Source organism: Sorex araneus, chromosome 3 (genome assembly GCF_027595985.1).
Source record: "Sorex araneus isolate mSorAra2 chromosome 3, mSorAra2.pri, whole genome shotgun sequence".
NCBI classification, from domain to species: Eukaryota; Metazoa; Chordata; class Mammalia; order Eulipotyphla; family Soricidae; genus Sorex; species Sorex araneus.
Window position 1 is genome coordinate 119241371 of NC_073304.1, and position 27855 is coordinate 119269225.

Below are 27855 nucleotides of genomic sequence, written 5' to 3' on the forward strand. Positions count from 1 at the left end.
ATCTCGGGCTGAGCTCTCGGCCTGCACAGCACAGAAACAAGCTCCGAGACTGAGAAGGGCGGCAGGCGCCTCGCACGCCCCGCCCAGGCCACGCGCCGCCAAGGGGACGTGGGTGTCGCCTTCGGAGACAGGCCTGAAGGGAAGGGAAAAGCTGGGGGTGGCGAGAGGCGCCGGCGACCCGTCCCCACACGGGCCCCGGAGACTCAGCAGTGAGGGCGGCTCTCTGGGAGGAACCCCTGCTGGGATGGCTTCTGGAACCGTCCACCAGAGCCGCCCAGCGCTGCGGGGGCTCCCTGGCCCCCGGGAGTCGCTTCCTGCTCGCAGCCCCCTGCTAGCCTGGGCTGGGCATACTCCCGTTCCCACCCTGCTGCCGCTCGCCCCGTGGGCCTGGAGCCCGTCCCTGCGGACAGGCCCAGAGCTGCTTGTTTGGGGCCACCTCCAAGTTTCCTGCAAGCGAGAAAGCAGGGCTCCTGCGGAGGAGGGTGACTCATTCCGGGCTCCCTCCCAACCCAGCAGTGGGCCTGGGGACAGGGAGGGCAGCCCGCGGGGCCCAGCCCCTCCCGCGAGGAGCTTCCTGCGCCAAGGAGTCCTGTCTCTGCTCGCTTCCCAAGCTCGCTGCTTGGCAGCAGCGGCCAAGCGCCGTGAAAGCAGTTCTGCGCGGCCGAGGCTTGTGCTGGGCAGTGCCCTCACTCCAGCCACTCCTGCCCTCTCTGCGGGGCCCTTAGGGGGTGGGAGAGGCCGGCATCTACCCAGGATGCTTTCCTGCATCTGTCCCTCCCTGTCCCCCAGCACCCTTGGCTCAGAGCTGCGGTGGGCTGCACGTGCCCCCAGCCCAGCACCTGCCTGCACAATGCTGTGGCCTTCTGGGATGTCCTCGGGGACGCTGGCCTCGTAGCTGCTCTGCAGGAAGATGGGCCGGTTGTCGTTCACATCCAGGATGGTGACGAACACAGTGGCGGTGCCTGTGCGCCGCTTACCCACGGGGCCATTGTCTGTGGAGGTGGAGGGGATGGTGTTAGCGTGGCCTGCCCCAACCCTGGGGTGTAGGCACGCTGCAGGGACCGGCCAGGGATATGCCCATCAGCCCACGAGTGTGTATGTGTGTGTGTGGGGGGGTGGGGGTCACTCCCCTTTAGGGCAAGGAGTGACACTAGCAGAGCTGAACGGGATCTGGCAGATTGTCACCAGCCAGTCCTCACAGCGTGCTCTTAATAGCTTTCTTGCTTCACATGAGGTAACCGAGGCACGAAGGCGGTTGATGGTGCCCCTTCCCCACACAGATGCGGCCTGCTCAGTTCACCTGTAAAGGCGGAACTGCCTGGGAGAAGGGTCTGAGTTATGGGTCTGGAAATGAGGTCCATGGCAAGGGTCCTTGTAATAGCAGGACGGGGGGAGGCGTGGGTCAAGCAATGGATAGAGGGAGAGGGGAGAGATAGGAAAGAGGGAGAGAGGAGAGTAGGCATGAGAGACCGTGGGCTGTGCAGAGACACAGAGAGAGAGACACACACAGAGAGAGAGACATGCAGAGGGAGTCTGCACCAGGGAGGCCACGTGACGTCAGAGCAGGCATTGGGCCTGCGTCCACAGTCCAGAAACAGCTGGACTGGTCAGAACCCAGGGGCAAGGCGACCTCCCCTGGGGCGGGGGACAAGATGCAGCCAAGCCAGACCGTAACTCTGGATGCCTGCTCTCCAGATAAACGTGTGCTTCGGCCCCACCCTCACGTCTGATGTGCCTCTCTGCACCCCTGAAGGTGCGGGGCTGAGCGTGGAGGCTGCGGGGCCAGGAGGGGAACCCAAGGCCTGCCCGCCCCTGGGACACAGGCAGGATGGCCTGCGCTGGGCCAAGCTTCTGCCGTCTCAAGAGCAAACACAAGCCTACCCTTTTTTTGCAGGGTGGGTGGGGGGCGGACCACATCTGGCAGTGCTCCTGGCTCTGCACTCAGGACTCACTCCTGGCAGTGCTCCGGGGACCATATGGGATGCTGAGGACCAAACTCAGGTGGGCTGCATGTAAGGCAAGTGCCCTCCCGGCTGTGCTATCGTTCCAGCCCCCATGCCTACACTTTGAAGTAAAGTCTTGTAGTTCTCCAATGCATGCGGACCACTGTCCTCCTTTTGGGGCACTGGAGGGGGCAAGGACGTGTCCCGACTCCCTGACGGGCGCAGCTCACTGAGGACTAATCCTGAGGCATCCTGCCCCTCTGCCAGGGTGGAGGAAGGCCCCTGTAGCAGGGCAGCTGTGGGCTGCTGCCCGGCAAGAGGGGACTGTGCCAACACTGCAGGGAGGTGTCACCCAGGGTGTGGGCAGCAGGGCTGGCTAAGGGGGCACACCCTCTGCCAGCAGTGCCATGCCTAGCCAAGTCCATGACTGGAAGGTCCCTCCCGTGCCCCCTGACTCTTCCTGCCCAGCTGCAGGGCCAGTGGTGTGACTTAGATCCCTCCCCTGGGACCAGGTAGGCGTTCAGGTCCAGGCCCCGTGCAGGTTTGGCAGGCATCGAGCTACACGCGGGTCTCTGGCTCACGGCAGTGCTCAATCCTGCTGGGGGATATCTGGGTGTCTGCTCTCCATGGGCGTGGGGCAGAGCTGTGGCTCCAGGCCTGGCCCCAGGAGGGCTGCCTAGCCGCAGGGAGGACACCAGGAGCGCGGCACGGATGGCTGTAAGCAGAATGTGAATGGGTGGGGCACAAAACATGAGTGGGTGGGGCATGGGCGTGATTCTGTGTGACTGGGTGGGGTGCGAGAGGGCGGGGCATGGGAGTGAGTGGGCGGGGTGTGGACATGAGTGGGCAGGGCGTGGGACTGAGGGCTGTGAGTGGGAAGGGCATGGGCATAAGCCCATAAGTGGGAGGGGTGAGGCGTCAGTGGGCGGGACATACGCATGAGGGTTGAGTGGGCGGGGTGTGGGCGAGTGTGTGGGCGGGGCATGGTTGAGAGTGGGCGGGCGTGAGTGTGGGTGGGCAGGGCTTGGGCATGAGTGAGCGGGCACTGGCATATGTGCTGAGTAGGCAGGGTGCGAGAGGGCGGGGCATGGGAGTGAGTGGGTGGGGCGTGGGCATGAGTAGGCGGGGCATGGGCGTGAGTGGGCGGGGAGTGGGCATGAGTGGCTGGGCGGAACAGGGTGTGGTCTGGGCGGCCCAGCCTGGGCGGGGCGGGCTGCCACGCACCAATCGCCTCCAGGATGAGCGTGTAGGCGGCCGTGGTCTCGCGGTCCAGGTTCACCACCGTCCTCACCACCGCATCGCGGTAGCCCACGCTGAACTTCCCGTCCACGTTCCCGCCTGTGGGCCAAAGAGAAGCGAGTTTCACTGAGAAGACTGGGCTTCTGGTCAGGGAGGGGCAGCGCCCCCAGCTCTTCGGGACACCAGGACGGGGTTTCGGGGGGCTCCTGGGGGCGGGGAGCATCGGGGTCTCATCTACTCAGGCCGGGGGCCGGTCTCTGCGCTGGTCGCGGGCTCGAGGCCCGGGTGGGCGCAGGTCTGATTGCTGGGGGGAGGCCGCCGGTCCCGCGGGGGTGTCGGTCCACTGAGGACTAGCCCCGAGGAGGCTGGGGAGTGACCGGGGGTGGGCGCCCCTCGAGAGAGCGGGAGCTGGGCGAGTGCGCAGGTGGGGAGCGGGCAGTGCCGCGCTCCGGACAGCAGAGGGCGCCACTGCACTGGGCTTGGGGCAGCTGGCGGGAGGGACTCGGAGCGGGTGAGCGGCTGGGCAAGCCTGGGACCAGACAGACGGCCGCCCCGACAGACGGCCGCCCGCACGAGGCCTCCGGACAAGAAGATGCCCAGGAAGGCGTCCCGGGCCGCAGGTCGCTCCCTGGTCCTCGCAGCGTGCGCCCGGGCCGCCTGCTGGCTCCGGCCCCGCACAACCTGCCCCCACGGTCTGCAGCGCATTGTCTGGCCCGCAGGGGAGCCTCCGCGGGAGGAAACCTGGTCCCGGGGGCGGGAAGGGACTGAGACTACAGTGTAGACATGGGGGTGGGCCGGGCAGAGGCATTCCGGCTGCCCACTGGGGGTCTGCGGGGACTGGGGGCCGGGTCTTCCCTCTGCGGGCAGGTGTGTGTGGGCAGCTGCGGGGGACGGGCCGGAGGAGCCTCCCGGAAGATGGCCAAGGGAGGAATGTGCAGGAGCTGTCCCCTGCTGGCTGTCCCTGGCCCTCAGCTGTGTGGGCGCGACTCCGGAACACCTGAATCCAGCCCAGGGCACCAGCGTCCCTGGCACCAGCGACCAAGACCAGCACTCATGGGCCGAGACTCCTTTTCCTGGCTGGGTTAAGACTCGACTGCCTGCTATTTCTCCACACTGGCAGCCGTTCCACACTTCTGAGCTCAGATCAACTCGTTTAGGGACTAAGCCAGTTTCCAGCGTTGACACATGGGGCTCCAAAGGCTGCACACCAGCCATTGGACCCTGCGCCTGTACACCGGGGGAAACTCTCCTGTGAAGGGTCTTGGGGATGGACAGGTCACACGTGTCTAGTCACTGCTTCGTCAACCTCCAGTGTGTGTGGGGGAGAGAGATAGACAGACAGACAGAGAAAGTATGGAGGGGCTCCTGCTGGGGGGTCAGAGGCCCCACCTTCCCATCCCATCCTTGGTACATCCCATCCTTGCTCCCCCATGACTCAGGACCCCAGCAGGGAGCGGTGGCCGTCTGGGGCCTCCTCCCTCTTGGCCGCTGCCCGGACGGGCGCACCTGTGATGAAGTAGCTGAGCTCAGCGTTGAGGCCCACGTCGTTGTCTGTGCAGTTCAGCCAGAGCACCCGGAAGTCACGGGGCACATCCTCGGACACGGACACATTGTACACAGCCGGGAAGAAGGTGGGTGTCTCGTCGTTCACGTCCAGCACTGTGGGCACAGGGGGCACGGGGGCACGGCGATGGCTGCCTCCTGCTCCACACCACCCACCCAGCTCCAAGGCCGCCGAGGTTTGAGCCACACAAAATGGGGAACAAGTGTCCCTCATAATCCACACCTCCGGCCAGCAGCCAGGACCCCAGGCTGCAGGGCAGAGTGACCAGAGCAAAGCAGCCTTCCCCACTACCCACTTCCTGGGGGCTTGCCTGGGGGAAGGGGCAGGAGGGATGCCCCTAAAGGCTCCTTCCACTCAGACACACAGCAGTGACCACATGGTGGGCGCCATAATGATGATGATGTGATGTCGCTAATCCTCAGCTCCTCTCACACACTGAAACATGTGTGAGACCACACACTGAAACCCTCAGCACTCCTCACCTCAGCACTCCTCACCAGGCACCCCTCATATCCCTTACCAGGCGCCTCTCAGTACCCCTCACCTCAGCACCCCTCAGCACCTCTCACCAGGCACCCCTCACATCCCTCACCAGGCACCTCTCCGCACCCCTCAGCAGGCACCCCTCACATCCCTCACCAGGCACCTCTCCGCACCCCTCAGCAGGCACCCCTCACATCCCTCACCAGGCACCTCTCCGCACCTCTCACCAGGCACCCCTCACATCCCTCACCAGGCACCTCTCCGCACCCCTCAGCAGGCACCCCTCACATCCCTCACCAGGCACCTCTCCGAACCCCTCAGCAGGCACCCCTCACATCCCTCACCAGGCACCTCTCCGCACCCCTCAGCAGGCACCCCTCACATCCCTCACCAGGCACCTCTCCGCACCTCTCACCAGGCACCCCTCACATCCCTCACCAGGCACCTCTCCGCACCCCTCAGCAGGCACCCCTCACATCCCTCACCAGGCACCTCTCCGCACCCCTCAGCAGGCACCCCTCACATCCCTCACAAGGCACCCCTCAGTACCCCTCACCTCAGCACCCCTCAGCACCCCTCACTGGGCACCCCTCACATCCCTCAGTACCCCTCACCTCAGCACCTCTCATATCCCTTACCAAGCGCCTCTCAGTACCTCTCACCAGGCACCCCTCAGCACCCCTCACCTCAGCACCCCTCAGCACCCCTCACTGGGCACCCCTCACATCCCTCAGTACCCCTCACCTCAGCACCTCTCATATCCCTTACCAAGCGCCTCTCAGTACCTCTCACCAGGCACCCCTCAGCACCCCTCACCTCAGCACCCCTCAGTACCCCTCACCAGGCACCCCTCAGCACCCCTCACTGGGCATCCCTCACATCCCTCACCAGGTGTCCCTCAGCACCCCTCAGCAGGCCCCCCTTACCAGGCAGCTGTGACCAAACACCCCCTGTTGACCTTGAACAGTGAAGAGGCTTTTCTGAAGTTTCACCAGGAGTGGGGGAGGGGGGCTTGAGGTGCCTCCCCTCAAGCTGTGATGGGGTCTTAAGGAAGGAAGCTAGCTTTGAGGGTTCCTGCCTGCCCACCCCCTCACACCTGACAGGCTTAACGAAACATTTGTTTCTAGGCTTTGCATACCAGGCCCCATTTCCGGGCAACCACCTTTGCAGTGAAACGTCTCCCAGCTCTCTTGGGTCACTTGGGATCCCCCCCCACCCCCTAGAGGGATGAGGGGCCACTGCCTGGTGCGGCTTGTGGGAGCCATGAAGAGAAACCGCTGGGGGTCTTGTCAGAGGGCTGAGTATCCTCTGGAGCACGCCCAGCCCTCTCCCCAGCACAGGACACCCCCTCCCTGGGGGCTCCTAAGGCAGGCCCTGGGCCAGCAGGAGACACGATGCCCAGTGCCTAGTTCTGTCCAGTCTTCCCCAGCTGGAGGACAGGGCTGAGGAGTGCAGCTCGCCCCCACAGGTCACCCTCCCAGGCCTGCCGGGACCTGCCCTGGAAAGCAGGCCACATCTCGCCTGCTGTACGTGGCACTCTGGTCCCCAGGGTTACTCCCGGTCCTTTGGCAAAGGCCCGTGCCAATGTCCTAGCACTGCCCCGAGAATTAAAGACACGGGTAGATGAAAGGGACACAGCAGCCCCCTTGGGCCACACTGGCAGGGCAGACAATGAGCTCAGCACCGGGAAATGAGGAGCTCAGAAATGGGGATCCCCGCCCCCTTCCCAGAACTCTGCCCTTCTGCTGTGATTGCGGGTGCTCCACTCTGGGAGGGGGGGGCGAGGCCTTTCCACGCGTCCAAATGGAACTCTGGTCTTGGAAAACATGAGGGGCTCAGCAACCCCCACTCTCCCCACCACTGCGTGCCTCTCTCTCTCTCTCTCCCTCCTCTCTCTCCTCTCTCTCTCTCTCTGTCTCCCCTCTACAGGGACTGAACAGATAATTCAGCCAGATTCTGTACACCCATGCCCAGTGCAGCGCCTTTTATAGCCCTTAGATCTGGGAACCCCGAAAGCCTGGCACCAGATGAGGGGCTAGAAAGATGCGGGACAGAAACACCGCGGACTCCTGGCCCGGGACTAGAGAAGAAACCTTGTCTAGAACAGCATGGATGGAACCAGAGCCAGCCACACACAGTCAAGTCAGAAGATGGCAAGGCCTGGCCGGGCGCACTCACCTGGGGCTGCAGAGAAACAGAGCAAAGCTGCAGAAGCGAGGCTACAGGGGCCCGGGCACTGCAGGGGCAGGGACCCCATGGATTATGGGGGAGGGATGGTGGTACTTCCGTCAGCTGTGGCTGTGGTGTGATCACAATATAGATTTCAAGAAGTACGACACTCACTCCTAGCACATGCTTGGCGATCAATCCAACACAAAGCCGGAACAAAGAGCTTGGGAAGGTGCAGAGGGACTGGACCTGGGGTCCAGGAGGACTCTGGGTGGGGGGTGCTGAAGGCTGCGGCCCGGCGGGAGGGAGATGCTGGCATGTCCCTGGCAACAGGCCGGCTCTGCTGTGCTCAGGGGCTGGGAGCTGGGCAGCCAAGGGGGTTGTGTGCATGCGCCTCACCTCGGATGGTGAGGGTACTGGTGGAGCTCTTGGTGGGGGTGCCCGCGTCGCTGGCCACCACCCGCAGCTGGTACTCGGCAATGCGCTCGCGGTCCAGCTCGGTGGCGGTCGTCACCACGCCGCTGGTGCTGTTGATGAGGAAGTCCATGCGTGGCATGGCCACCCGCATGCGGTAGGACACCAGCCCGTTCAGGCCCTCGTCCAGGTCAATGGCCAGCACCTACGGGGAGATGGGAGCATGGGAGGGCGCCTTCCAGGGCAGAGGCCTCGGCTGCCCCCCACCCCCTGCCCTGCACTCAGGCACGCCGGGTGGCGGAGAGGGGTCCCATTGCCCCAAGGGGTGCTGGGGAAGCTGCATCTAGAACAAGAGTCCCGGCCCCCAGACCTGCCCCTTTCTTCCAAACTCCAGTCTCTGCTGGGAAGTCGCAGAGCTCAGCGCCCCTAGACCTGTGGATCTCCGCCGTGACCCCTGGCCTCTGGCGGGGAACCGCTGTGTGGGCTATCTGAGCTCCAACCCACTGGGTCCTGGGCAGCTCAGCTGTGTAGACGCTGGTTTGGCGGGGCTTCCCTCCCAGCACTGTGGCATTGACCGTGAGGTTCTTCTGAGGGCGTCTCCAGACCCACGGATGGCGCCTAGGATAGGGCCCGAGGCCTCGGGCATGCCCCGGGGGCTCTGCTCTGAGCTCCACTCCCTGGCCACAGGATTTAGTTTCTTGTGGGAGGGTGGGGTGTTGAACCATCCCCTCTGGTGGTGCCTGGGGGTTTTCTGGCTCCCAGTAGTTGGGGAGAGGGTGTCGGACCCTTCAGTCCCGGGTAGGGTTGGCCGAGAATAAGTTTTTGTTTGGTTTGGGCGGAGTGATAGTACAGCAGGTAAAGCCTTGCAAGTACAGGCCAACCTAGATTCGATGCCCAGCATCCCATATGGTCCCCGGAGCAATGCCAGCATTAATTCCTGAGTGCAGAGCCAGGAGTAACCCCTGAGCATCACCAGGAGCGACCCAAAAAGCAAAATAATAAATAAATAAATAAAATATTTTTTCAAAAAAGGTTTAGTTTAGTTTTGTCTTGGTTTGCTTTTGGGGCCACACCTGACGGTGCTCAGGGCTAACTCCTGGCTTTGTGCTCGGAGATCACTCCTGGTGGGGCTCCAGGGGACCATACAGGGTGACAGGGATGAACCTGGGTGGGCTGCGTGCACGGCAAGTGCCCCACCAGCAGAACTACTGGTCCAACCCCAGCCTAGAGTGAGGTAAGAATCACAGAAAGACCTGACTCTGTGACAGAAACCAGAACGTGGTCTGAGCTCACACGCAGGCCTCTCCTGAGACTCCACCCGTCCCCTCAGTCCTCCCCTCAGAGGCCCTGAGAGTTCAGTGTCTGACAGGTCGTTTGAGAAAGATGCGAAGCGTAATCACAGGAAATAAGGGCTGTCGATTTCGTCTATGGGCTCAGGAAAGCGCTGACGCCATCAGGTCTAATTCACACCCAGTCAGCAGGAAGAGGGGATGCCCAGGCCCAGCAGAAGGACCCAGGACGGGGCGCACTACTCGAACTTGGTTGGCGTGTGGCCCTTCCTGGAGCCGAGCCGGGCCTTCTGCTCAGCCCACAGCGGCTACCCTTGGGGGGCTGCAGGGACCAGGGCTCCCGGGGGCAAGGGGCCAAGTCAGGCTCCCTCCTCCTCTCTCAGGAGCCCATCTCCTCCCCCCAGGGTCTGGGGGCTCCCTTTTGCATCTCCCTTTCTTATGTGGGAGGACGCCTTCTTGGGGACTGGCCACCGTTCCCGGGATTGTAGCTCCCCCTGCTGGGCACTGGGGGGAATGCTCTGTGCAGAGACTGGATCCGCCCAAAGGGTCCGGAGGGGTAGGGGTGGGGTGGGGGGGCCCTTGGGGGCAGGGACGGAGCCTGGGCACACGGAGTCTGCGCTCAGGCCAGCCTTCGAACACTGCCTTTTCTGATTGAATAAAAAGAAGACCCAGTGAGCGTATAAGGAAGTCGCGAGGGCCTGACACCCTGACCAACAGCCTGTCCTGTCCTAATGGGGGCAATTAACCCTCCGGACTCCGTTCTCTGCGGTCAGGCCCTCTAGCCCTGCTGCCAAGCGCCAGGCTGGCATCCGAAAGAATACGCACGGCACAGCCACCAGGCAGGTGTCCCCATGTCACAGGTGAGGACACTGGGGCCTCGCAGCTTGTCTCCAGCTGAGCCCCTGTTCACAGTGGGACCCACCCACCCCCAGGCCGGCTGGACTCCCACGCTGGGCCACGGCACCCAGAGCACTTCTACCCAGGCTCTGTGGGGCACCAGCTCCCCCCTCCCGCCAGCACCTTCCTCCTCTCGGAGCAGACGGGGCCGCGGGGCAGAAGGGCGGGTCCTAGGGGAGCCTCAGGGACCCCAGCACTTGGGGCTTCCGGGAGAAGAGCCCAGGCAAGGGACGGAGGCCTAGCTCCTCTTCCATCTCCGTGGAGACCTCTGGGCTTGCCTTGGATGGGGTGGGGGCCCCCCGGCCGTGCTCGGGGCTTGCTCAGGGGCCACGTGGGGTAGGGCTTGGCGTGGTGCCGGGATCAAAGCCAGGCTGGTCGCCCACGAGGCGACCTTCCCTGCCGTGCTGTGCTCTCTCTGGCCCAGGGCTCGCCTTCTGCCGTAGCCCCCTCCCTGCGTCTGCCCTTCCCCGTCTCCAGCCATGCTCTCCCACCCCCTCTCCAAATCTGTCCTTCACAATCCAGCTCACTCCAGCGCTGCCGCCTCTGGGAAGCCCATGGCCACCACCGCAGGGACGGGCCCATATTTGAGTGTTGCGTGCTGATCTCCCACCCCGGCCAGGTCCTCAGCCCACGGGGCCACAGCACTCCTGCGGGCTGGTAGGCACGAGGCGAGGGGCGCACGGGGGCCGGACACTCACCTGGTAGACAGAGACGCCCGCTGGGGTGCCTTCCAGCACCTCGGCCACAAAGGGCAGGTTCTGGAAGGTGGGGTCGTTGTCATTGAGGTCCAGGAGGTTCACAAACACGGTGGCACTGCTCGTGGCCCTCAGGGGCGGCCTGCCACCTGGGGGAGACAGGGCGAGTGAGGGCAGGGAGGGGGCGGGCTCAGAGGGCATGCTCGTGACTCTGCCGTCCCGGGGTCGCCTCCTACGTAGCCTGACGCCCCCGAATCACTGCCAGGAGGGGTTCTGAACTGGGAAGTGCGTCTTCCTCCACCGCCATTATAAAGACTCAGTCCGTGGGGCCGCAGCGAGTGCCCAGGGCTGACGGTGTGAGCTGCATGCGGCCCACCCAGGTCTGACCCCCGACACCGCCTCTGGTCCCCGAAGCCTGATGGGAGAGTGGACCCTGAGAAAGCTAGCTCTAACCCCCACCCCTGACTCAGGACGACCCGGGGCCAGGCCTGCGGGCGCGGGCACGCACAGTCCGTGACGGAGACGATGATCTTTCGCATGAGCTCCGCCTCGTGGGGGTCGGGGTTCTCCCGGTCCAGCATGACGTGGGTGGTGCGGATCTTGCCCGTGCTGCTGTTCAGGCTGTAGAACTTGTTCGGGGGCTCGATGCTGTACACCAGGGTGCCATTCTCCCCCAGGTCTGGGTCCACGGCCACCACCTGCCCACCGAGAAAGACAGGGTGCCCGCTGCTGAGCCTGGCCCGGAAGGGCGTCTGCACGCGGGACCCCCAGGCAGGCACAGCTCCCTGGGGCCCGACCTCCAGGGGGCGGGAGCAGGCGGGCGGTGGGTCTGTCCCCACCCCAGACGGCCCTGGGTGAGACCACCAAGAGGCCAGGCCTGCTAGGACCCCTGACGGCGCTCTGCACGCGGGCACACAGTGGATGCCGGCACCTCAGCAGTGCCAGGCCCTCCCCAGGCCCCCAAAGGGGCAGTGACAGCCATGCCCGCATCTCAGGGGACCCAGGCAGGCCTCTGAGGTGGAAAATGCCCGTCTTCCCCACTGTGCCTGCAGGTGCTGGGGCTTCTGGGAGAACAGGAGGATCCGTGGCCTGTGGGGGTCCTCAGGCTGGAGGGAGGGAGGCCTGGGCTGTTGGCAGAGCAGTAGAAGGAGAATCAAATCCTTGATTGGGGGCCGAAGAGCAAGGAGAGGGGTCAAGGTGTTTGCTTGTATGCGGCTGACCCCGGTTCCATTCCCAGCACCACATATGCGACCTCCCCCCCAACCCTCACCCCTGCAAGCGCCACCAGGAGTGAGTCCCGAGCACAGCGCCAGGAGCAAGCCCTGAGAAGCAGGGACAATGGGGCGCCCCGGCCTGGCCCCTGCCCCGTGAGTGGGTCCCTGCAGGGCCAATGGTGGGCTGAGAAAGGCGGGGGACTGCAGGAGGGGGCTGGGACCCCATGGCAGGGAGGGACTCACATGGGCCCCCCCAGACACTCGAGCCCCACATTTTAGCCCCCTATGCACCCTCCACGGAGGGGGGAGCCTGGCCGGCTGGGGGGCTGGTTCCTTCCCAGGTCCTGTGTCCCCAGTCGGCGGGGTCAGAGCTGAGAGACGCACTGCCCGGCGCCAGCCCCCTGAGGCCAGCGGACACAGCCACGGCCACCAGCGCCCCAACGCCCTGCTGCTGGCCAAGATGAATGTGGGGGCGGGCGGGGCGCAGTCCCCAGGGCCCTGTCACCGCCAGCCTGGCCCCTCCTTCAGCCCCCCTGGACTGGGCTCTTTGTGCTTGGGCAGCAGAATGAGCCTGTCCCTGGCTTGATCTCCAGCCGCCGTTTCCCTGGGGTCGCTGGAGCAGAACAGACAGCGGAGCTGCCAGGCTCCCTCCCCGCAGGGCTGCACCCAGGGCGGTGGGGGAGGCTCCTGGGGACACTGAGGTCAAGGACACCTGCCCTCCTGGTGATTCTCCAACGCGCCTCTTGTTTGTCTGCTTCTTGGGGGTCACACCCGGCTCCGCACTCAGGAATTATTCCTAGCACTGCTCAGGGGACCATATGGGATGCCAGGGATCGAACCGGGTCGGCTGCGTGCCAGGCAAGCGCCCTCCCCGCTGTCCTATTGCTTCGGCCCATCCAATGTGCCTTTTGGGTCAGGAAATACTGCACAACATACTTCCTGAATGGGGAAACCGAGGCACAGGGCAGTTGGGTCCCCAGGCCAAAGGGGCAGTCTGCTGTTGAGCACTGAAGGTCAGTGTCACATGGGGGGGCTTCTCTTTGTCCCTTCTCCCACCCCCAGGGGGCCTGCAGTACCTGCTGCAGCCGCTTCCCAGGGACCCTGCCACAGACCCCCTGGTTTCTGGCTCTGGGCCCCTCCCAGGTGGGGGCTGCTGAGGGCGCCAGAGCAGGTGGTGGGCTGTGACCACCCTGCAGGCTCCCTGCTGGGCGGTTCTGTAGAATCTCACCACTTTGCCCTCATTTATTTCCCATTTCACGCCCATCATTTTTCTCCCGGCCTGACGGGGAATAATTCTCTCCCGCTCCCCTCTCCTTTATTTTGCTGGAGGGCTTTGAAAGGCTCTAAATCAATGCCCATAAGCCAGGTCCTTGAAGGAGGCTGGGGAGCTGGGAGGGGCACCGCCAGGAGCTATCGGGGGGAGGGAGCAGCCCGGCGGGAGGGACCCTCGGCACACAGGGCCAGCGCAAGGCCCCCGGCCCACCCAGAAGCAGAAACGCACTGTCTCGCATGCAGGTGCTTGAAACCCCCCTGCCCCCAGGACTCAGACTGGGCACCCTGGAGAGGAGAGAGCCCCCGAGGTCCTCAGCTCCTTTTGCAGGAGGATGGGGGGGGTGGGGCAGGGGGTTGGAGGCAGACTGACTTTTTTTTTTTTTTTGCTTTTTGGGTCACACCCAGCGATGCACAGGGGTTACTCCTGGCTCTGCACTCAGGAATTACCCCTGGCGGTGCTCAGGGGACCATATGGGATGCTGGGAATCGAACCCGGGTCGGCTGTGTGCAAGGCAAATGCCCTACCCACTGTGCTATTGCTCCAGCCCTGGCAGACTGACTCTTGACAAGACACAGGACAGGATAAGGTTCTGGCCTTGCACGCGGCTGACCTGGGTTCGATCCCCTGCACCCCATATGGTCCCCAGCACGGCCAGGAGTGAGCTCTGAGCACTGCTCCAGTAAACAAAACAAAAGGACAATTTTTATTCACCAATACTTCTGTTGTTGCTCTGGGGCCACACCTGGTTTACTCCCTGCTGTCTCGGGGGTGGTCTGGGCAGTGCTCAGGGGAGCCTGGGTGTCGGGATGAACCCAGCTCTCCCACAAAGTGCGAACACTCGAGGCCCTCTGCGCTGCCTCCTGGCCCCGTTCCCAGTGCATCAGGCCTGGGTTCCACAGTGACAGGACCTTGAGCTCCCAGAGGCTGCAGGACTGGGCGTGGCCAGAAGGCTCTGTCGCCCTCGGTCTAGGGGACAAGGTGGCTCAGGGGCTGGTCACTTCCCGAGTCACAGAGCTGGGAGTAACATCTGGGTAGAAGGTGCCTGAGGCTCTGCTCTGCGGTCTGCAGCCTTTGCTAAGCAGGCCCCACCCCCACTCACACACACACACACACACACATATATATACACTCACACTCACCTACACGCACACTTACACTTACATACGTATACACACAGACACACCCAGACACATACACACATCCACACTCGCATACAGACACACACTCACATAGACACACATACATATACACACAGACACACACATACACACATTCACACTCGCATACACACACTCACATACACATAGACACACACATACACACTCACATACACATAGACACACTCACACTCACATACACACATACACACACTCTCACTCATATACAATCATTCATACTCACGTACATGCACAGTCACACTCACATACATATATACACACAGACACACACATTCACACTCACATGTAGACACATACTCACATACACATAGACACACACATAGACACACTCACACTCACATACACACATATATATACACACACACACTCACACTCATATACAATCATTCACACTCACGTACATGCACAGTCACACTCACATACATATATACACACAGATACACAGACACATACACACATTCACACTCACATACACACATATACATACACACAGACACAGACATACACACAGACACACATACACACATTCACATAGACACACACTCACACTCACATACAGACATACACTCACACTCACATACAGACACACATATACACAGACACACACATACACATATACAGACACACTCACACTCATACATATACAGACATACATACACACACTCATACACACATACACATATACACTCAAACTCACATACACACTCACACTTATATACACACTCAGACACACTCATACACATACTCATATTCACATAGACACACACTCACACTCATACACACACTCATGTACACATACACACTCACACTTATATACACACTCAGACACACTCATACACATACACAGACACACTCATATACACACTCATGTACACATACACACCCATACACATACACTCATACATGCGCACAACATACACACATACACATGTGCATACATACGTATACTCACACATATCACACACATACACACACATGCTCACAAACTCACATACACACACTACACACATACACAGATGTTCACACATTCACATATACACTCACATACAGTCTCACACATTTACACCTGCACTCACACACTCATACTCACATATACATGTGCACACACATACAATACACACATACATACTTACACACACCAGTTCAGAACAGAAGGAATGGGACTCTCTGGGGGCATCTCAGCTGGGATGGGGGAGGGAGGCCTGGGAAGGGCGGGGCGGGGCTGAGGGAGAAGAGGGCACATGCAGGCAGGAGTGTGGGGGTTCAGGAAACGAGACATTGTGTGTGCTAGGGTGGGGCAGCCCGGAGGTGGGAACTGTGTGGGGAGGTGCGTCCCTCTGCTGTCCCCGCTGGCCTCACAGCTGGCCTGCACCCACCTCACGCCGCCTGGCCCCAGAGGGCCCCTCACAGGCAGCTACATGCACAGGGACACGCGCACGCGTGCACAGACAGGCCTGGCCTCCCTGGCCCCTCGCATCCTCGGTGGGGCCCCGGACCTCTTGGGCGTCCCTGGGAGCAAAGAAACGCCTTCCAGACCTGGACACGGAGAACAGGAGGTGTGCAGCTCCACTGTGGCCTTCCGGTGCGCCCTCACTGTCCTTGGCTCTCTGGGAGCACTGTCCCTCACACACCATCTTCCCTGGCACTACGGGAGCACTATCTGTAGGACCGGGGGAGCACCATCTCTGGAGCAATGGGGACCGTCCCTCTGCAGTGGGAAGCCTGAGGGGAGCAGTCCCGAGAAACCCCTGGCACGGCGCCTGGCTGCTCCCAGACATTCCAGAGTGGGGGATGCCCCAGGCGGAGTCATCCCCACTGGTTGGGGCAGTAGGCAGGACGTGTCTCCCCAAAGGAGGAGCCTCCCACCCGGGAGCCCGGAGCAGAGCAGACTGATCGGGCCCCCTCCTCCTTCAGCTTCGAGGACACTGCTCCCCGTGGATGCCTGAAGCTCTGCAGGACCCCGCCCCCGAGGCAGCTCCCTGCAAGCAGCACTTTGACGCATGTGCAGACATGATGCACGGGCACACTGATACGTGTGCACACATGATGCACGGGTGCTTTGACATGCATGCACACATGACACATGGATGCTTTGATGTGTATACATGATGCAGGGTGCTCTGATGCATTTTGTGCACACGATTCACAGGCACTTTGATGTATGTACACACATGACACAGGATACTTTGACATTTGCACATATGATTCACGGGCACTTTAACATACGCACACATATGACGCAGGATGCTTTGATGCATGTGTGCACAAGCACACATGACAAAAGGTGCTTTGATGCAGGTGCACACATAACATAGGGCACTTTGACATAAGTGCACACATGACGTACCACCAAACAAGAAACATCCGACACCAGGAAATTCCTGGGCCCACTTCACCCTCCACTGCAGCAGCCCTGGGGTTGGAGTGGGGTGGGCTGTCTGGAGAAGGGGTGAAGGGACGGTGCGGGGCAGGGTGAAGGGGGGCCGTGCCCTGCAGGGACAGGAGAGGGGAGGCCTCCGGGGCAGGACACAGCAGGGGCACCCCAGTTCCCAGGCAGGGCCCAAAGTCCACCTCCTTGGGCTTGGTGGGACCTCAGGGGGCGTCTGGGACTCTGAGAGAAGTGGGGTGGACAGGAGGGTGGCGGGCAGCCATCCCCCACCACCACTTACCGTGGTCACGTCAGAGTCCGGAGGGGTCATCTCCACCAGGTTGATGTAGTAGGGGGCGTCCTTCCAGGTGGGGTGGTTGTCATTGATGTCCAGGAGGGTGACGTTCACCTGTGGGGCCACCAGGGGCGCTGTGGGCCGTGCCGTGCCAGGGGTGAAGTGGGGGGTGGGAGCGGGGTGGTGGCCGCAGGCACTGATTCATTCCACCAGCTCCGCCCACCCCCCAGACAGGGCCTGAGGGCCTAAGCTCCCAGGCCTGAGGCTGTCACGTGGGGCCGTCAGAATGGCTGAGATGACACCGAAGTCCTTCCTTCGACCCACCCGGGCTGGTCCCCGCCCTCCAAGAGCCTGGGCTGAAGGTGACTGACAAGGTGCAGGGTCTGGGCTGCGGGCTCTGTCCAGGCCTCCAGTCAGTCTTAGCTACAAGCCAAGCAATTTCCCTGCTCACCTGCCACCAGGTAAATTATTTATAGGGCTCTAAATCCTGTCAGCAGGCGTCTCTCATGACTGAATAGGGCACCAGGGACTTTCCTGCCAAGCATCTGGCCAAGTGCTACCTCGGCGGGACAAGGTGGGGGACAGAGAGTGGGACAGAGCCACTGGGGGCCCGGCGGGGGGGCCGCAGTTGGGATCCTCGGTCACGGATTCCCTGCTCCCCTTCTCGTGTCTCCACTCCCCCTGCACTTTCGCCCAGCCCTTCTCTCTGAGGCCGAACCTCTAAACTAGAGGGCTGCGGCTTGCGGAGGGGTCGGGCACAGAGAAGACCCCGTCTGGCGCCAGAGAGACAGTGCAGCGGGCAGGTGCTTGCTTGCCGTGCAGCAGCTGACTGAGCCCTGCCAGGAGTGATTCCTGAGTGCAGGAGAAAGCCCCGAGCACCACTGGGGGTGCCCCCCCAACAAATAAAATATAACTGAGTCTTTAAAAAGCTTCTCTATGACTCTCAGTAAATGTTTCACTTGTGGACCAATTTCACAGGCTCAAGATACTGTGAAACTTCTCAGGCAGATGTGGCGAGAGGGAAAGTTGAGGAAGTGCTGCTGGCAGGCATGTGGGCACGGGCACACGGCTTGGCACGTGGCATGAGCATACGTGCGAGCAGATGTCTGCACACACGGCTGGGCACATGGCTAGGCAAACAGCCAGGCACACACGTGGGCACATGGTCAGGCGCACGGCTGGGCACACACGTGGGTACACGGCTGGCACACGGAGTGGGTACACAGCTGGGCACATGTCTGGGCACACAGAGCAGGTACACAGCTGGGCACACACATGGGCACACGGCATGGGCACTCTCAATGCCAGGAAAACCTGCTCTCGTTTCTTGGCACGTGCCAAGGCAGAGAGGCCTATGGGGTCTCGTGGGCGGCAGGGCTGGCCAGGGCTGGGCCGGCATGACACTCACTGTGGCGATGCCGGTTTTCTGGTTGTGGCCCACGCCGCCATCCACTGCACGGACAATGAGGATGTATTCGGACTTGGTCTCCCGGTCCAGCAGGGACGTGGTGGTGAGCTCGCCTGCGTGCAGGGGAGTGTGTGAGAGAGGGTGGGGCGGGGGGAGTGGCAGACGGAAGAAGTGGGCAGGGAGGGAGGCACGGGAGAGGGCGGGGGAGAGGCGTCTGCAGAAGGAATGATGAGGAGCCTCTGGGTGTGCCTGCGAGCATGTGTGTACACGTATGTGCACACGGGATTGTGTGTCTCGAGTGTGTGCATGCTAGGAGTGTGGAGATGGAGTTCTCAGAGGAAAATGGGAACAAGGACCCCCAGAGCTGGCATCAGCGCTAATCCCATGTTCAAGATGCAGGCAAGTCTAGACTGAGGATGAGTGGGGCTCTGGGGAGGGCAGAAGGGACAGGTCATTTCTACAACAGAGGCCACAACTCTCCTATGGGCTGCCGACTTGATCTTGCAGGCCTGGCTCTTGGAACTGTTAAGGGCTCTCTGCCTCAGTTTCTCCATTAGGTCAAAAGGGGAGCAACCATAGAACCTACCTCCTGGGCCTGCAGGGGGTGAGTTCATAGTCACAGCCTAGGAATCTCAGCCTGGCACTGTGGATTCTTAGAGCCACGGGAACACGCAGGTGAAAGCTCTACCCTGTGCCCCAGTGCCACCCAGCTCTGCCCAGAGTGCACAAACAATCCCCTTAATCCTCCTGTGAACAACGTGAGAATATTGCTTGAATTATTAAAAAAGTATACAAGCAAGTCATTCTATTAGATAGACACAGTTGGGGCCAGAGCGATAGCACCGAGGGTAAGGTGCTTGCCTTGCATGCAGCTGACCCTGATTTGATTTCTGGCACCCCCTATGGCCCCCTGAGAGCCACTAGGAGTGATCCCCAAGTGTACAGCCAAGACTAAACCCTGAGCAATGCTGGGTGTAGCCCCCAAATCAAACATAAATAAGTGAACGATAAACAAGCAATTCAAATGAACCACAATCTCCCCGCATCTGTGTTTGGGATTTCCTGTATTTTGGTGTAAGTAAGAACACTGATGTTATTCTGGTGTGGGGATATCTACTGGTCTGGCAAGCAGCTCCCCCAGTGGGGAACAGGCCCCTGCTCATCTCCAGCTGGGAGCATCCTCCCGGGGCCCATTCTAAGCTACCGGCATGCTGGCCTTGAACCTGGAGTCGGGGGAAGCTGCTGGCCGGGTCGGAGGTCAGTTGCGCCTGTCCGTCTCACAGGGCCCCCGCCATGCCCCAGGAACCAGGCGACACCCTGAGGACAGCGGGCCTGGGTGTGAGTTCTGGCTGGTCCTTCCAAATGCCTGACCTCGGGGACCTGCCTTCTTTGAGCTTCCACGGTCGCTTCTGTAAGCTGGGGACGAGTACACTTCCCTGTCAGAGCTGAGCAGGGAGCAAGTGGCTCTGGGCCAAGCTCTGATCTTCCCAAGGGGCCGGGTACCGGGCAGCAGCTGCCTTTAAACGTCCCCACTGCCGAGCCTGAGAGATAGAACAGCGGGTAGGACGCCTGCCTTGCAAATCCCTGGCATCCCATCGGGTCCCCTAAGTCTTGCCAGGAGTAAGCCCTGAGCACTGCCGGATGTGGCTCACAAACCAAAATAAAATAAAATCCCTGTTGCCTGAGCTGAGTGGTCCAGGACTAGGTACTTAATGCCTCTGGACTTGGTTTCCCTCATTATCAGAGAAAGATGCCGGCCAGAGGCTGTGAACCTCCTCCCTGCAGGCCTCCCTCTCGCCCTGCCACACGGGCCTGTCCTTAGACCTGCACAGGGCAGAGAAGGGGCCTGGGGGCCAGCGGGGGGGCAGGCAGAGTAGGGGGCCGGCGAGGCCAGACCTGCATCCGACCAGGGTGGGGTGGGGTCGGTTCATTGGCAGGGTGAGGAAGAAATTAATCTCTGAAAAGTTTTAAACATGAATTTGTCGGCATGACAGATGGCTCCTAGCTGGGAAATTAGACCCAATTAAGGGCGCCTCAGTCCAGCGGGAGCCCAGCGCCCAGGAGACGCCAACACGCCTCGGAGCGGTGGCGAGAGAGGGGCCCTGACGTCACTCAGGGTCGCGGGGTAGAACTGGGGCCTGGCTGGGCATCTGAAAGGTCAGGACGCCCACCCTGTCTCTGGGTGTGGACACTGGGCTCCACGGCACGGCTGGGCGAGGGGGCAGTAGGGGGGAGAGGATCAGGTTCTGGGAGTCCTCGGGGAAGAGGCTAACCCGCGCCCCCCACACCAAGCCTCAGTTCCCTTTGCGGAAAATTAGGGGCAAACGCCAGTGCTGCGCTCATGGATGGGTGAAGGGAGGGGGGCAATGCCAAACAGAGGCCACCGGACAGGGGACACTTAATAAATGGAGGGCTTTTATATAATGACTCAGAGCCGGCCTGCATAGAACAGGGTCCCTGGCCCACACCGAGGAAGGTGGCCCAGCAGGAGGGCACACACCTTGGGTGTTCAGGGCCCAGGGCTCATGCCCAGCTCCACAACAACAGAGAAAAGGAAAGAGAGGGCCGAGCTGGCGCGAGTACCGTGGGCAGAGCACAGCTGACCCGGGTTCAATCTCGGCACCACAGAAGGTCCCCTGAGGCCCGCCTAGAGTGCTCCCTGAGCACAGAGCCAGGAGGAAGGCCTGAGCACAACCGGGCGTGGCTCCAAAATTCCTCTTCCCTCCCCCAAAGGAGGGCCCCCTGGCACGTGAGGAGAGGGTCTGGGGATGGAGTCGGGCTGCAGGGGGCAGGGGGCAGGGGGCAGGGGGCAGGGGGCAGAGGGCAGAGGCCAGGCTGCAGCTCACCCGAGCGAGCGTTGATCCGGAACTGCGAGGACCCCTCCAGGGAGTAGATGATGGACTCTTGGCCGTACTCCCGAGAGCGGTCCAGGTCCGTGGCGTTGAGGAACAGCACGGTGGCTCCTGGTTGGGGGGGGGCACTCGCCGTGGGCTCGGGAGGCAGCAGCCAGACAGCCCCAAGGTGGGGAGCCTGCGAGCCACGGGGACCCTGCTCCCGGGCCACGTGGGGGTACAAGGCTGTACAGAGGGGGTCCCGGGGCTGCCCCTCCCTCGGAGCACCCCAGCCTCTCCCACCCCTCCCGTATTCAGCAATGGGAACAGCCAGCTTCCTGCTGTCCCTCTACTCTCCAGGGCACTGACCCGGGCCTGCATTTCAGCCACTGTCCAGTCAAGGCCTTTGCCTTTATTTCCATCTCTGAGATCCCTGGCAGGGACCCTCATTCCCAGCCGCCACGCTGGACCCTGAGCAGCAGGGTTGGGGACTGCAACCAGCAGGAGCCCTTTGGGGGGGTCCGTGTGTGGCCAGGCCGGAAGCCCCCAGCCCTGCCTGCACCTTACTGCTTCCCCAGAAAGGCAGCTCACTTGGAGAAGGCCTGAGCGGGGGTCCCGAGAGGAAGCCCCTCTGCACACAGCCTGTGGGATGCGGCTCCCGGCCCTCCTGAGGGGCTGATGACGGTGCAGGGGGACGGAGAGGTCGGGCTGGAGCAGCCAGGTAGTGCACTCCCCTTTCCAGGGCGCTGTGGAACCTCCCGGCGTGCCCCTCACCGGGCCCCTCACCCCGGGAGAGGATTAAGAGCCCTAGAGGTGGGGTGAGGGGTGTCAGCTGGGACGGGAAGGGGGACTGGGCTGTGGACACGGGAGGGCAGCCTGGGAGGAAGCCAGGGGCGGTCATCCTGTCCCCCACACACCCAGCGCTGCCCACTTCTGGACAGTTTCCTCGCTGGGCCCACCCCCGCTGGCTGAGCACAGCTGATTCCCCCAGAACCCATCCTGGTGGGGGCTGGCCTGTGACCTCGGCCCTGCCCCCTGCCACACAGCCGGGGATGGGCCCCCCTCCCGTGCTCACATCCACACAAACAGGCTGCAGGGGCCCCGTGAACCCCGAACAGGCCCCACCGTGGGAATCCCAGTGGCTGAAGGGGGCAAAGGGCGCGGTCACTCCATTGCTTGGCCCTGGCCGCAGGAGACAGGACGGGCCACCGGAGGCACTTTGGGGCTGGGAGAGGACCACACGTCTAATAGATGATATGCAGAGGGTCATGGATGCCAGGGTGTGACAGAGGTCATGGATGCCGGGGGCTGTGACAGAGGTCATGGATGCCGGGAGCTGTGACAGAGGTCATGGATGCCGGGGGCTGTGACAGAGGTCATGGATGCCGGGCTGTGACAGAGGTCATGGATGCCAGGCTGTGACAGAGGTCATGGATGCCAGGCTGTGACAGAGGTCATGGATGCCGGACAGAGAGTTACCTATACTACAGGACTAGGTAATGAACTATATATAACAGAGGACTCTGACAGGATTCTACAGACTCCCAGGCTCGGTCTTAGCGGCTGCACCTAGATTAGAGGACTGTCCAGCGGGCGGGCAGACCCCTCCTCCCCAGGCTCCCTGTGCCACAGGAGACAGAAGCAGGGGCATGCCTGCATTTCTGCCCCACGCAGACCACCTGCCCTCACGCCCCACCCCACCCGTACCTGCCATGATGTTCTCCAGCACGGAGATGAAGTAGGCGGGCTTGCTGAAGGTGGGAGGGTTGTCGTTCTCATCCTGCAAGGCAAACGGACAGGCTGCAGGAGTGGGTGACGGGCAGGGCCTGGGCGCTCCTGGCACCCAGGGGCAGCTGGCAGAGTGGACACTGACAGCTCGGGCCTCCGTGTGTGCCCACAGTCGAGAGCTGGGGTATAGGGCTGCAGCACGCAGGGCGGGACAGGCTGGGGGGTAGAGTGTGTGTGTGGCGGGGGTCAGGAGGAGGGGAGGCACGTGGGGTCGGGAGGAGGGGCAAGACGGGGGATGAGGTGGCAGCAGGAGGACCTCCACCATCGCCTGCCCCCGCTCAGCGCCCTGCCCTGTGGCAGCCAGCTTCCACGCCCCCTCCCTCAGCTCAGCAGCGCCCACGCAGGGCACCCAGGCTCCCCTCCTCAGTGCCACTGGGAACAGGGTGAAAGCATAGGACCCCTCCACAAACAAGGGGGGGAGAGCCCCCACACCCTGGGCTGTGGAGATACTGAGGTCCACAGTGGCCTGGAGTTTCTGAGTCAGAATTAGACACACATGTATACACACATGCACACAACCGTGCACACATACAGTGCACCCACACACATGCACACACACATGCACTCTCACATACACGTACATGCATCTTCACATTGTGTATACACACATACACTCATATGTGCACATGCACATGCGCACACTTGTGCACTTACATACAGGTGCACATGTGTACACATGCATGCACCATGGTTCCCAGCATGACCCAGAGGGCCAGAACACACTGCATGCTGGAGCCCCGCGTTCCCTCCCCTAAACTGCAGGGCCTCCAGTGCAGCCAGCAGGGACCCCTGAGCTCCAGCACCAGCTCCAGGCACCACTGGGTGTGGCCCAGCCTCTGGGGGCAGCCCCAGCCTGAGCCCCCACCCCTGGTCCTGGAGAATTCCTCCTCCGACTGGACCTTCCCTGGGTCCCAGGTGAAAGTGGCCTGAGGATGGTGCTGGGCCAAGGCTGAGCTGCTCACAGGAGGTTGGGCTGTATGGTGAGCACGGTGGGGCGCTGTCTCTGCTCCCAGGCTCCTTCCGGTGGCTCCTCCCCACTCCCACTCAGGGGAGACTTTCCAGCGCCCCAAGCCTCTCGGCCTCCCCAGATGCTCGCTGCATCCCTGCCGCTGCCTCCACAGGGCCGGGCTGGCCCCCTTTCCCCGAGAGCCCACACGGCGCTCAGGGACGGGGTGTGGCCCCGTGGGGTCATCAGTCCTGAACCACATGCTGCCGGGGACGCCCTGCGTGCAGAGGCTCTCGGAGCCCGTTCCGCTGAAATTGCTCTGCAGTGAGCAGACACGCTCATTCCCAAGTGCTCTCTGCGCCCACCCCGGGCTCTGGAGAACCTCATCTCTCGGCAGCTGGTGCCAGAAAGGAGAGACCCTCGGAGGCCGGGCCTGGGCCCCCACAGCGCCCGCTGCCCCCAGCTCCCGGCCCCCGCCTCCTGCGCCGTCCCTGTCCCAGCCACACTCCGCGCCCCTCCCTGGCCGGGGGGGGGGCACGAGCGCCCCATCCCCGTGGATACTCAGGCCTTCTGCATGGCTGCACCCCACGGCACCCGGAATGTCAGTGAGGAAGCGCGAGGCAGAAACTTATTAGCGGTGATATTTCCCTGGATCCTGGCGCTGCGTTCGCTATTAGTTCTAATTCAGCGACTCCCTCTACAAAAGCTTATTGTCCCCTAATGGGAAACCCACAAACCGAGTTTGACTTCTTTATTAAAAACCGACAAGCAGAGGAGGAGAGGGGCCGTCTGGCCCGCTCCTTCCGGAGCCCAGCACTTCCAGGGCCTCCTCGCCCCCACCTGGCAGGAAGTGCCGGCTCCACTCCTTCACCTCCAGGCTGCGTCTCTATTCATTTTTTTCCGTTGGGATAAAACCCCTCTGGAGGAGGGAGGCAGCAGCTTAGCGAGTGACAGCCACTTAAGAGTCACCCACGTGCGAAATCAACCAGCGGCGGTGACCTTTTCAAGAGCGGCCCTCGGAAACCATGAATACTCGGGACAGAGCCAGCCGCCTCCCTCTCCTCTGCCTCCCTGGGCGTCCAGGGGGCCTCCGCTCCTGCCACCAGGGGCCAGGGGCCAGGCCTTGGTGGCGGTGGTGGTGGGTACCCTCGGAACAGCACCCCTTGCTGGGCGTGAGTGACCCTTTTGCTGGGACACTGAGTGGATGGCAGGTGCCTTCCTGGCCCCCTCCACATATGGAGACCCCCACTCCGGTGTCAGGGAGGGAGTCCACACTTCTGGTCATGCTGATTTGGGGGAGGGGGGAGGGACTTGGGCCACGCCCAGCCGTGCTCGAGACTCATTCCTAGTGGGGATTGAGGTTTCAGCGGGATCCGCTGCGTGCAAGGCAACTGCCTTCTCCCAACCGTACTCTCTCCAGCCCAGCTGGCACGAAGGGAGTGAGGGGTGTTGGGGCCCCTCCGTGGTCTTAAGATCCATTTTAGGCAAAAAGAGAAGGAGGTACTGGGGGCCGGAGCCATACTGCAGCAGGCAGAGTGTCTGCCTTGCACGCGGCTGACTCGGGTTCGACCCTGGCACTCCATGTGGTCCTCTGAGCCCACCAGGAGTGATCCCTGAGCACAGAGCCAGGAGTAAGCCCTGAGCACTGCCCGGTGGGACCCCAAAATGAAAAACAAAGACAAGACAGGAGGCTCCTCCTTGGCCCTGCCTGAACAGAGACACAGACGAAGAAAGGAGCTGGTCTAGGCAGTCCTGGGCCCCAAGCTTCCGGGGCACAAGCAGCGCCCCCGCCTGGTGGCTGGGAGCATGGCAGCCCCAGATGAGCTTCACCGAGGCTTGAGTTCTGGGAGAGGGCTCAGAGGGTTGAGCACTGAGCTGGGTGCAGTCCCCTGGCACTGCCAGCTAGACCGCGAAACAGAACAACCAAACAGCAAGAGAAGAAGACGGGGAACCGTGTGAACACTAGCACTGCTCTCGGTCACAGGCACAGTGGGAAGGTCCCGGCCGCAGAGGCCAGGAAGGGCGGACAGACGTCAGCACGTGGACTGGGCGGGGGCTCGAGTCCTGGGGTGCTGGGCTGGGGAGCCCACTCAGATGCCTCGACCTTAGTGCCGGGAGGGAGCACTGGGCCCAGGAGCAGCTACACCCCTGCCATGCCCGCGGCTTCCTGGTGAGCTGGGACCGAGGAGAGGCCAGGAGGGCCTGCACAGCCACCCAGGCTTCCCTGTAGGGGCCGGGGCCCTCCCACGCCCAGAAGGGCACAACTCCCCTTAATGCTAGGGAGAGCCGTGGGCCTGGGGCTGCCCTGATAGCACATCGGGAGGCATCCCGATCACATGACTAGCAGATGGCAGAGCTGAGCCCAAGCCACGCCAGACATGGTCTCCTTGGTGGCCAGTGGGCTTCAGAGTCCCCTTCACACCCCTGTAGCACTGACCAGCACGCCCTGACTCCCTTAGCACTGGTCAGCATGGCCTGACCCCCTGTAGCACTGACCAGCATGTCCTAACCCCCCTACCACTGACCAGCACACCCTGACCAGCATGCTCTGACCCCCTTTGGCACTGACCAGCACACTCTGACCCTGTAGCACTGACCAACATGCCCTGACCAGCACGCTCTGATCGCTTGTAGCTCTGACCAGCACTCCCTGGCCAGCAGGGTTCTCTCTGTCCAGGGCAGTGCAGTGCGGCAGCTGGCCAGGGTGAGGAGTGCGTCCAGCATGAAGGGCTGTGGTTGAGACTGGGAGGATGAGGTCAGGTCTGGGGATGTGGTCAGGGTCACAGCAAAGTGGTAAAATAATTCCAGAAAAGTGGGCCGGGGAGACAACCCAAAGGGTGAGTGCATAGGCTTTGCACCCAGGGGTCCTGGGTACTGTCCCTCTGAGCACAGAGGCAGGAGCAGACTCCCAAACTGAGCTGGGAGTGGCCCCAGCACCCCGCCCCCCAAAAAGAGATGGAGCAGGAAGTACGAGAGAGTGGTCCTGATGGGCTGGGCACACAGGCCACCTCTTTCCCTGGCATTACTGGGCCGAAGGGGTGGGGGGTGCAGGCAGGCAGGTGTGGCTTCTGTAGAGCTCTTCTCTGACTCCCTGTCCCACCCTGAAGCCCGAGGTGCCAGCCTTGAGGGGGAGGGAGCCCGAGGTGCCAGCCTTGAGGGGGAGGGAGCCCGAGGTGCCAGCCTTGAGGGGGAGGGAGCCCGAGGTGCCAGCCTTGAGGGGGAGGGAGCCCGAGGTGCCAGCCATGACGGGGAGGGAGCCAGGCTCCTGCCTGTGTGCAGCGTGGCGTTCATCGCTGTCTTCCTGGTTGCACTGGCACGTTCCCCTCTCGGCCAGTTCCACCCTATTCAGCAAGCAGGTAAGGCCCCTGCTCAGTCAAGGGCTGAGAGCCCGGGGCTGGCTAACGCTGGACGCTGGACACGGGGCAGGACCTAGGCCCGGCCCTAGGCTCTCCTGAGCGCCCCTGAAAGTGAGGCGGCCCCAAGCGGACAGGCTGAGCCAAGCCTCCTGCAGCCCAGAGCCTGCCGCAGCCGCACACGGGCTCCCCTCCTGGGGCAGCAGCTGAGGAGCCCAGGACGAAGGCCCGAGGAGAGCCAGGCAGCACGAGGCGGGTCCAGGAGCACTGAGGGACGCCCACCTTTGGCCCCAGGAGCCGGCCTTGGTTTCAGGCCCCTGCGGGTCTCAAGAGGAGTGGAAAGAGGATGTGAAAAAAAAGAGAGAGCAAGAGAGTGCGATTGAGAAAATGAGAGCGAGAGAGAGCAAGTGAGCGAGTGAGAGACAAGAGAGGGAGAAGAGAGAGAGACAGAGAGACAGAGAGAGACAGAGAGAGGAGAGAGAGACAGAGGGAGAAGAAAGAGACAGAG

At 62.1% G+C, this 27855-nt stretch overlaps 1 protein-coding gene across 1 annotated transcript in view; it reads right to left on the minus strand.

Moving 5' to 3' along the window:
- LOC101540238 (cadherin-23) overlaps positions 1-27855 on the minus strand; it is a 299164-nt gene that overhangs the window by 22450 nt on the left and 248859 nt on the right. Inside the window, exons 19-28 of the mRNA XM_055132130.1 lie at positions 22968-23040; positions 21276-21392; positions 18430-18542; positions 17028-17135; positions 11202-11391; positions 10697-10842; positions 7798-8017; positions 4689-4841; positions 3168-3281; positions 844-992 (exon numbers count right to left, since the gene is read on the minus strand). Of these exons, the coding sequence (XP_054988105.1) occupies positions 844-992; positions 3168-3281; positions 4689-4841; positions 7798-8017; positions 10697-10842; positions 11202-11391; positions 17028-17135; positions 18430-18542; positions 21276-21392; positions 22968-23040 (1383 nt within the window). The remainder of the gene's footprint in view (positions 1-843; positions 993-3167; positions 3282-4688; positions 4842-7797; positions 8018-10696; positions 10843-11201; positions 11392-17027; positions 17136-18429; positions 18543-21275; positions 21393-22967; positions 23041-27855) is intronic.